This window comes from Salmo salar, chromosome ssa13 (genome assembly GCF_905237065.1).
Source record: "Salmo salar chromosome ssa13, Ssal_v3.1, whole genome shotgun sequence".
In the NCBI taxonomy this organism is placed as follows: domain Eukaryota; kingdom Metazoa; phylum Chordata; class Actinopteri; order Salmoniformes; family Salmonidae; genus Salmo; species Salmo salar.
In genome coordinates this window covers 91,244,528-91,255,785 of record NC_059454.1, presented here as the reverse complement: position 1 = coordinate 91,255,785, position 11,258 = coordinate 91,244,528, and the positions used below count along the sequence as shown (strand labels likewise).

At 40.6% G+C, this 11,258-nt stretch overlaps 1 protein-coding gene across 3 annotated transcripts in view; it reads left to right on the top strand.

Moving 5' to 3' along the window:
• Nucleotides 1-11,258, top strand: part of LOC106568201 (coronin-1C-A) — a 34,894-nt gene that overhangs the window by 3,548 nt on the left and 20,088 nt on the right. The window contains exons 1-2 of one of the 3 annotated variants that reach the window (XM_014138331.2): nt 691-875; nt 5,126-5,325. In XM_014138331.2, the coding sequence (XP_013993806.1) occupies nt 5,128-5,325 (198 nt within the window). In that variant the 5' untranslated portion in view covers nt 691-875; nt 5,126-5,127. Of the gene's footprint in view, nt 1-690; nt 876-5,118; nt 5,326-11,258 lie in introns of those variants that run through there. The other 2 variants (XM_014138330.2, XM_014138329.2) reach the window with 2 other exon arrangements.

Below are 11,258 nucleotides of genomic sequence, written 5' to 3'. Positions count from 1 at the left end.
AATGGCACATTATTGTACTCTTTTCTCTAGGACAAGATTACTTTTATCAATATATTCACCTGTATTTACCCCCCAAAAATGAAATGCTACAATTCTGTGAACTGTCTTGTGCATGTTTTAAATTGACACATTACCTGCTGGCAAAGATATCAGCTACAGGTGACGTGCAGGAGCTTGCAGGGATTTAAAGTTTTGCATGATGTCTACTTTGATGCTAATTAGCATTTTCGAATCTTAGAGTAAATAGAGACGAATATATTGATACGTCATCTTGTCAGAGAGAGATTTACATGGTTAGCAAAACATCACACCAGGGTAAGCCTACACGAAACACAGCCCTTATTTTAAGTGTTTCTAAAATCCCCTATGGGTATTATAACACCTCCACTGTGGGATTCTATTTAACAAATGTACATTGACCAGGCGCAAACATCTGGGAAATGTGGTAAACTGGGAGAAATATATTTTTTTTTATAATGTGGAGCTGCCTGCCTTGCCATTCTCAGAATCACCACTTACAGGCGCACTAAACATTATTATTATAAGCCTACTTATGACAGTGTTAGTGATGCTTTCATAGACTCACTTAATAATTTTCACTGGAGAAAAAATAAAAAATAAAATAAATAAAAGGGTATCATTATCATATAAATAAGACAATTGTTATCCTAAAATTCCTCGTATGTAAGAGGCGGGGATGGAACAGGGCGTTGCTTCCGGTTCATAGAATTGCAGTCTGGAGGGAAAGAAGAATACTCGAACGGCTAAACGAGTGTAACAAGGGAAAATCCTAACGGACGAGGGCTAAACTACCATATTCATGTGTTCATATTGATTACCTCGCGTTCACGGAAAATTTCGCATAGATTTAGGAGGTAAGGAAAATAGACCAGTCTGTATTTGGAGTAAACATCTTGCTGCTAGCTAACCTACCCGGCTGTGCACCGTTAATGAATGGTAACAGCCAGAGCCATGGATAAAATATGCACTTTTGTTATAATAGCTCGCTGGCGGTGTCAATCATGCTCCAAATTCTAGCCGATAGTAGTAAACAGTAAATTCATGAGCGTCTTTATCGATACATTTATTAGACATCGCTTTAGCAAGTCTTGTTAACCTATCATTTATCCTCCTGGGTGATGATCTGCCTTTGAAAATTATTACTAATGAATTGCACATAGGGAAGTAGGTAGCATTTTTGCTAGCCACACAATGTATGGCTATTGTCCACCTTTAGCGTATGGAATCAAGAGTAGCCTGCCTAGTTATGCTCTATGATCAAATTTGTTGGTTTATTATTACACTGTACTTCAATTTCTGCTTTGACCAATCACCTGTATTAATCAGAAGCATACAGATTACAGTAACCTACAGGACCCAGTCATCTAGTTAATTCAATAATAGCTAGCTAACGTTGCTTAGATCGCTAGCTACATGCTCTGGTAGCTGCTGTTAACAACGCGGGTGTATTTAAATACACTTGCGTTCATTTCAATTGTATTGTATTGGGTTGCACAAAAACAGTCCGCGTGAAGCCAGAAGTTAAATACAATTCAATTTCAACTTACATTGACAGTGGGCAGGAGGATTGGTCATTATGATGGGGGAATTTGATACAAAATATTTAAAGGATCATATTATTAAACAGACTTTCCAAAGCTGGTCTGTTGTAGAACCACCTCTTCTCCTGATTACCTCATGTCAAAATAAAAGTCCTGCACATGCGCCATAATATGTGGACAAAAAAGGAGTAACTTGTTTTGACATGAGGTAAGCCGATAGGAAGCGGGTCTACAAAATACCCACGTTTGGAAGTCTGTTTAATAATAGGATCCTTTAGATATTTTGTCTCAAATTCCCCCCCTCATAATGACCAACTTTCCTGCCCACCGGTACAGTAAGTTGAAATAGAATTTTATTTAACCTCTGGCTTCCCGCACACTAGCGTTGCACAAAAATAGTGCATGTAAATACAGTAGTCTGTGGCAGTCAATTGTGTGTCCAATGATATCCAGTCTAGTAGGTCATACACTGATAATAGATGCCGCTGTGGTGTTGTCGCAGTTCAATCTGAGACTGGAGTTATCAGTCTGTCTACTGCACCTCTTTTCTTGCCAGGAAAGAGTAAGCATATGGCCTACTGACCACAATTGTCATCATTTTGAACACAAATGCATACATTTTGTTACATAATAGTGGCATATGGCCTACCTCACAATACCTAGGGCTTACTATAGCAGATGTTTTGCATTGCTCGTATAAATTGATCATGATCTGTTTCTATGGGTTTAGTTGCAGTTAGGATGTAGATAGATGATAGATAGATGTCTATCAGGGGTGAGAAAATACATGATCCACCTCTGTTTAGCAGCAGAATATATTTGACACTAGAACTGGCTGGCAGACATAACTGTGACATATAGTAAAACATATGTATTAGCCTTCCATTTTTATTTATTATTTAACTAGGCAAGTCAGTTAAGAACACATTCTTATTCACAATGACGGCCTAGGAACAGTGGGTTAACTGCCTTGTTCAGGGGCAGAACGATAGATTTTTACCTCGTCAGCTTAGGGATTCGATGTAGAAACCTTTCGGTTACTGGCCCAATGCTCTAACCACTAGGCTACCTGCCGCCCCCAGTTAGATGTACAGCTTCAAACTGTAACTTGATGAGATAAATGGAATGGTGATTCCCAGTCTCGGATTGAAGTACTGTGAGATACACTTTTCAGTAATTAAAAGGATGATGAAGACCAAAGGGTCATATGGCTGCTGGTATGTATGTTGGAGTGGTGCTACCCCAGAGTTAGTCCTTTATGTGCCATCCTGCTCTCTGGAAAGTTGGCATGTGACGCGTGGAGCACATCTTGTTGGACGGTTCATGTATGTGAGAGGAGAGCCTTTCCAAAATGAATAATCAGGCCTGAAACTAATAATGGAACATCGTGTTCTGTTTGTCAAACCCTGCATGTCCTTCTCTGGCTGCATGATGCAGTTGTAGTGATGCAGTCTGTGGTCAAATAGTCCTGTACCCAAGGCTTTGACCCAGGAGGATATTTGATCCAGGAGAGATGGGTCTTGCTGTGCTAATGGCAGTTCCTGCTCCGAGAGGGATCGATGTGTGACTAGAAGGGTCTTCAGGACAAATGGATGCTAGCCTATGTTTAGGCTAATATGATTTATATGAAATATAAATAAATAGTGTATTATTTGCTAGGGAGATGTTTCAGTCACTGGCCCCATTTCTTCAGAAGGATGCAAACCCATGAACTGAGTATACTTTATGAGTTGGGAGATGGACTTGGTTGAGCTCAGTCAGAAGAATGTAACACCGTAGCTCTAGAGCGAGGACAGCCCATTGATACATGTACCAGCTCCTTGTATAATAGCTCGGAGGCCCCAACAATAAACCATCAGATTCTACCCAGTGCTTACATCGGGTCAATAGGATGGGCTATTCACTACATTCTGGTTATCCTTACAAGATTGCGAGGCCATCAGTGAACATTCTGAATAGATGTTGAAGGTAGCAGCATGTGGGTTAATACTAGTGCTGGGAATTGCCAGGGATCTCACGCTATGATGTGCCGATACGATATGTATTATGATTCTCACAATTATATATGTATTGCAATTTGATGTTCCAAACATATTGCTCACTATATTTCTGCTGCAGAGAGACTAGAGAGAGCATGAGAAAGAGTTTTGATATGTAATTGAAATAAAAGTGCTGAAAACATGTTGCCCCCCCCCAATCACTAGTTAATAATACTAGTAGAATGACTGATGGCGGACATTTGTGCTGTCCTTTTCCTTATAGTCTCAGCTATTATCACAGTCTGCCATGCGCATGGGCTAAAGGAAGGATAGAACTTCTGCATCCACTTCCTGTTAAGGAAACAAAGCTATGTCTGCAGGAAACCATCACCCATCAAAAAACAACATTCCATATGAAGGATGTTGGGAGGATCAACAATTATTCAATCCAAATGCCAACAATAGTTCATGTTTTTACATGGGTGGCACACTGGCAAAATGCCTACTGCACACTCCTCAGGAGGATCCACCAGGTCAAGGTTTTTGATTTTACGGTGCTGTATTGTGGCTATGTACTGCTTTCTGTTAGGGGCTATGGGAGACCAACACAGAAGCCTTTGATGCTAAACTGTAATTGATTAAGCTCTTCCTGCAGTAGCGTCAGCTCTTCTGATTGGAGCCTGCTCCCTGTGAGGCGTGATGGGAATCTATCATCTGTTTTGTTTGGAAACCGAGCAATACGCTAGCTAAACTGAGCTCTCTTGTCGAACGTTTTGGCCAGCTTACACCAACATTTAGCCTGCCAAAGTTGAACATTTGGGCAATGTGAATAAAGTTGGCTAAGTAGACAAATAAGAAAGTTTGTCAAAATAGCTATTAGGCTAATGCGGCAGGTAGCCTAGTGGTTAGAGCGTTGGACTAGTAACCGAAAGGTTGCAAGATCGAATCCCTGAGCTGACAAGGTAAAAACCTGTTCTGCCCCTGAACAAGGCAGTTAACCCACTGTTCCTAGGCTGTTAAATAATTAATTAGTTAAATAATGGTTTAAAAAAATCTAATTTTCCTTGGTTCATAGTTCATACACACAAACTCAGCCAGCACCTTGTTTGATCAGATGCACAGAAAAGTAGTCATCTACAAGTCTGCCTCTTCTGACTGGGAGACAGCTCTGCCATCGAAGCTTGGGACAGCTTAGCTTAGCCCTGCGCTACCATTTGAGGCAGAGATTGACTCATTAATGTCTCATAATGTACCAATGGCAATGTCCCATTAAGCTTTTAATATGTGTTCTGGCTGGAGTGGCTTCACATCAACTGAGCATCAGTTTGGCTAGTGAACAATGACCACACCAGTTTGTTTTTAGTATAATTTTCACTCATAAGAGGAGGTCTAAAGATACATTTGTAATGAACAAATCCATGTGAACTAGTGCTGCTGAAGTGTTTAAAGTAGCTACTGAGAGGTCTGTCATAAACTGTATCACTATCTGTCGCCTTTAGTACACTGTTAACTTTATGTCCTTAGTAACCCTGTTCTAGCATCTGTCTGACATCTCTCCCTGTCTGTCTCTCCTTCTGATGGCAGATATGTTCAGGCGAGTGGTACGAGCGAGTAAGTTCCGTCATGTCTTTGGCCAGGCGCTGAAGAACGACCAGTGCTATGATGACATCCGCGTCTCCCGTGTCACATGGGACAGCTCCTTCTGTGCCGTCAACCCAAAATTCGTCGCCATCATCATTGAGGCCAGTGGGGGCGGAGCCTTCCTTGTCCTCCCTCTGCTAAAGGTGAGTGTGTCACTATCAGCCAGCCAGCTAGGCAGCGTCATGGCTTCTTCTGTCTCATCAGGCTTGGAACACTTCTTCTCACTGTTGGCCTAGATCTCAGTATTAGTTACATTCAATCGCTCCATTCTGTTTCAGTGTGATTTGATTATTTGTTATTTCCTACGTTTTTGGTTACTGACAGAGCCTATATGCAATCATGGAAATGAGACAACAAAATTCAATTACTATGCTATTTTACTATGCTGTATATGTGCCAATCAATTCATTATCTGTTTAGCAGAATGTGAGGGTGCACTTTCGTATCAGTGCAAATGGGCTTGGCCACCTTTTGAAAGACCAACCATTTCAGGACTATAGTGCTGTAACTGAATGGGTTTTAGATAACAACATTTCTAAGTGGTTTAATGTTAGTGACAGAAAAGTGAATATGCCGGGGATTGATCAGGCTGACTAGAGAGCGGGTGTATAGGGGAGATGTGTGGACAGCCTCTTTCTCCTCTATTCAGTACCCAAGAGCTTGCTGCTGCTGTCAGCAGGTTTGACCAGCATTTCAGGCTGCCCAGGGCTCTACACTGACCTTTGTGCGCCAATTTTGAAAAATGTAGGCGCACGCAAATAAATTTAGGAGCACAATGAAAAATATTTGAGAGATTAAAGCTAGAATCTTTACTTTTTCAAGGCGTGCTCGTGCTCCTAAAATATAAACACAATATGTAAAGTGTTGGTCATGAGCTGAAATAAAATATCCCAGAAATGTTCCAAATGCACAAAAAGCTTATTTTATCTCAAATTATGTGCACAAATTTGTTTACATCCCTGTTAGTGAGCATTTCTCCTTTGCCATGATAATCCATATACCTAACAGGTGTGGCATATCAAGAAGCTGATTAAACAGCATGATTGTTACACAGGTGCACCTTGTGCTGGGGAAAATAAAAGTGCTGGGGAAAATGAGTGAGAGAGTGACTTAAATTCACACTGGAGAAATACTCTAGATATAACAGACTGACCCTAGCCCTCCGACACATAAACTACTGCAGCATAAATACAGGAGGGGTCAGGAGACACTGTGCCCCCATCCGATGATACCCCCGGACAGGGCCAAACGGGCAGGATATAACCCCACCCACTTTGCCAAATCACAGCCCCCACACCACTAGAGGGATTTCTTCAACCACCAACTTACCATCCTGAGACAAGGCCGAGTATAGCCCACAAAGATCTCCGCCACGGCACAACCCAAGGGGGGGTGCCGACCACATCAGTCACTCAACCCATTCAAGTGACGCATCCCTCCTAGGGACGGCATGGAAGAGCACCAGTAAGCCAGTGACTCGACCCCTGTGATAGGGTTAGAGGCAGAGAATCCCAGTGGAGAGGGGAACCGGCTAGTCAGAGACAGCAAGGGCGGTTCGTTGCTCCTGTGCCTTTCCATTCACCTTCACACTCCTGGGCCAGACTACACTAGGACCTACTGAAGAGATGAGACTTCAATAAAGACTTAAAGGTTGAGACAGAGTCCGCGTCTCTCACATGGGTAGGCAGACCATTCCATAAAAATTGAGCTCTATAGAAGAAAGCCCTGCCTCCAGCTGTTTGCCTAGAAATTCTAGGGACAATTAGGAGGCCTGCGTCTTGTGACCATAGCGTACGTGTAGGTATGTACGGCAGGACCAAATCAGAAAGATAGGTAGGAGCAAGCCCATGTAGTGCTTTGTAGGTTAGCAGTAAAACCTTGAAATCAGCCCTTGCCTTAACAGGAAGCCAGTATAGGGAGGCTAGAACTGGAGTAATATGATCACATTTTTTGGTTCTAGTCAGGATTCTAGCAGCCGTATTTAGCACTAACTGAAGTTTATTTAATGCTTTATCCGGGTAGCCGGAAAGTAGAGCATTGCAGTAGTCTAACCTAGAAGTAACAAAAGCATGGATACATTCTTCTGCATCAATTTTGGACAGAAAATGTCTGATCTTTGCCATGTTACGCAGATGGAAAAAAGCTGTCCTTGAAACAATCTTGATATGTTCGTCAAAAGAGAGATCAGGGTCCAGAGTAACGCCGAGGTCCTTCAGTTTTATTTGAGACGACTGTACAACCATCAAGATGAATTGTCAGATTCAACAGAAGATCTCTTTGTTTCTTAGGACCTAGAACAAGCATCTCTGTTTTGTCTGAATTTAAAAGTAGAAAGTTTGCAGCCATCCACTTCCTTATGTCTGAAACACAGGCTTCCAGCGAGGACAATTTTGGGGCTTCACCATGTTTCATTGAAATGTACAGCTGTATGTCATCCGCATAGCAGTGAAAGTTAACATTATGTTTTCGAATGACATCCCCAAGAGGTAAAATATATAGTGAAAACAATAGTGGTCCTAAAACGGAACCTTGAGGAACACTGAAATGTACAGTTGATTTGTCAGAGGACAAACCATTCACAGAGACAAACTGATATCTTTCCGACAGATAAGATCTAAACCAGGCCAGAACTTGTCCGTGTAGGCCAATTTGGGTTTCCAATCTGTGGTGATCGATGGTATCAAAAGCAGCACTAAGGTCTAGGAGCACGAGGACAGCTGCAGAGCCTCGGTCTGACGCCATTAAAAGGTAATTTACCACCTTCACAAGTGCAGTCTCAGTGCTATGATGGGGTCTAAAACCAGACTGAAGCATTTTGTATACATTGTCTGTCTTCAGGAAGGCAGTGAGTTGCTGCGCAACAGCTTTTTCAAAAAATGTTGAGAGGAATGGGAGATCCGATATAGGCCGATACTTTTTTATATTTTCTGGGTCAAGGTTTGGCTTTTTCAAGAGAGGCTTTATTACTGCCACTTTTAGTGAGTTTGGTACACATCCGGTGGATAAAGAGCCGTTTATTATGTTCAACATAGGAGGGCCAAGCACAGGAAGCAGCTCTTTCAGTAGTTTAGTTGGAATAGGGTCCAGTATGCAGCTTGAAGGTTTAGAGGCCATGATTATTTTCATCATTGTGTCAAGAGATATAGTACTAAAACACTTTAGTGTCTCCCTTGATCCTAGGTCCTGACAGAGTTGTGCAGACTCAGGACAACTGAGCTTTGGAGGAATACGCAGATTTAAAGAGGAGTCCATAATTTGCAGAAATCAGTTAGTTGTAATTTTGGATAGAGCAGACATTTCCATATATATTTTGTTAGCTGCATGTGTGACAACTCCCCCAGTCCTAATTATGATATCATTTACAAAGATTATATATTTTTCCAAAGATAATGTTTTTTTTATCAATTAGTGTATTTGTTTTGGCTTTTCTGGTGGATTAAACTGCAGCCAGCTTGTATTAAAAGTAGTCCTATTTTGGAGATTATTTCATTTTGAAAGAAGTGAGGTTGTAATCTGAATAAATGGGAAAAGGCCCTTTTTGATCATAGGGTGAGCCATTTTTACTAATTTGCTGGAGAACCAGTTCGGATTTAAGTATAACTTTTGTATGACTGAAGCCTTTAATGAGAGGTTCAATGCTTTAATATTGAATCATTTTAGCCCTCCGAATTCATATTAATTTATAAATGAATGGTCTTTTTTAGGAATGTTAGCCTGCAGAGTTTGTAAGTAACCATGTACACTGAGTGTACAAAACATTAGGAACACTTGCTCTTTCCATGACATAGTCCGACTAGGTGAATCCAGGTGACAGCTATGATCCCTTATTGATGTCACTTGTTAAATCCACTTCAATCAGTGTAGATGAAGGGGAGGAGACAAGTTAAAGAAGGATCTCTAATCGGTCGACCTATTATGATTTTTCGATGCCGATTATTGGAGGCCCAAAAAACCCGCTGCCGAGTATTCGGACGATTTAAAAATATATATATATAAAATACATTTATTATATATATATATATATATATATATATATATATATATATATATTTTTTTTTTTTTGTTGTTGTTGTAATAATGACAATTACAACAATACTGAATGAACACTTATTTTAACTCAATAAAATCAATTTAGCCTCAAATAAATAATGAAACATGTTCAATTTGGTTTAAATAATGCAAAAACAAAGTGTTGGAGAAGAAAGTAAAAGTGCAATATGTGCCATGTAAAAAAACTAACGTTTAAGTTCCTTGCTCAGAACATGCGAACATAAGAAAGCTGGTGGTTCCTTTTAACATGAGTCTTCAATATTCCCAGGTAAAATGTTTTAGGTTGTAGTTATTATAGGAATTATAGGACTATTTCTCTCTATACGATTTGCATTTCATATACCTTTGACTATTGGATGTTCTTATAGGCACTTTAGTATTGCCAGTGTAACAGTATAGCTTCCGTCCCTCTCCTCGCTCCTACCTGGGCTCGAACCAGGAACACATCGACAACAGCCACCCTCGAAGCAGCGTTACCCATGTTGAGGAAGGGAAAAAACTACTCCAAGTCTCAGAGCGAGTGACGTTTGAAACGCTATTAGCGCGCACCTGGCTAACTAGCTAGCCATTTCAAATTGATACACCAGCCTAATCTCAGGAGTAGATAGGCTTGAAGTCATAAACAGCGCAATGCATTGCGAAGGGCTGCTGGCAAAACGCACGAAAGTGCTATTTTGAATGAATGCTTACGAGCCTGCTGCTGCCTACCATCGCTCAGTCAGACTGCTCTATCAAATCATAGACTTAATTATAACATAATAACACACAGAAACACAAGCCTTAGGTCATTAATATGGTCGAATCCGGAAACTATCATCTCGAAAACAAAACGTTACATTGCACAACCTTCAGCGTTATGTCATAATTACGTAAAATTCTGACAAATTACCCAAAGTGTTGCATATACCTTGACTGCGTGCAATGAACGCAAAATGACACAATTTCACCTGGTTAATATTGCCTGCTAACCTGGATTTCTTTTAGCTAAATATGCAGGTTTAAAAATATATACTTCTGTGTACTGATTTTAAGAAAGGCATTGATGTTTATGGTTAGGTACAGTCGTGCAACGATTGTGCTTTTTTCGCAAATGGCTTTTGTTAATTATATCATCCCACGTTTGGCGAAGTCGGCTGTCTTTGTTAGGAAGAAATAGTCTTCACAGTTCGCAACGAGCCAGGCGGCCCAAACTGCTGCATATACCCTGACTCTGTTTGCAAGAGAAGTGACACGTTTTCCCTAGTTAAAAGAAATTCATGTTAGCAGGCAATATTAACTAAATATGCAGGTTTAAAAATATATAGTTGTGTATTGATTTTAATAAAGGCATTGATGTTTATGGTTGGAGCAACGTGTACCTAAGCGATTATATGCAACGCAGGACAGGCTAGATAAACTAGTAATATCATCAACCATGTGTAGTTAACTAGTGATAATGATTGATTGTTTTTTATAAGATAAGTTTAATGCTAGCTAGCAACTTACCTTAGCTTCTTACTGCATTCGCGTAACAGGCAGGCTCCTCGTGGAGTGCAATGTAAAGCAGGTGGTTAGAGCGTTGGACTAGTTAACCGTAAGGTTGCAAGATTGAATCCCTGAGCTGACAAGGTAAAAATCTGTAGTTCTGTCCCTGAACAAGGCAGTTAACCCACCGTTCCTAGGCCGTCATTGAAAATAAGAATGTGTTCTTAACTGACTTGCCTAGTTAAATAAAGGTCTAAATTAAATTTAAAAAAAATGTAAATCGGCGTCCAAAAATACCGATTTCCGATTGTTATGAAAACTTCAAATCGGCCCTAATTTATTGGCCATTCCGATTAATCGGTCAACCTCTAATCTCTAAACCTTGATACAATTGAGACATGGATTGTGTATCTGTGTCATTCAGAGTGTGAATGGGCAAGACAAAAAATTGAAGTGCCTTTTTGAACGGGTTATGGTAGTAGGTGCCAAGCAGGTGCACCGGTTTGTGTCAAGAACTGCATCGCTGCTGGATTTTTCACGCTAAACAGTTTGCTTTGTGTGT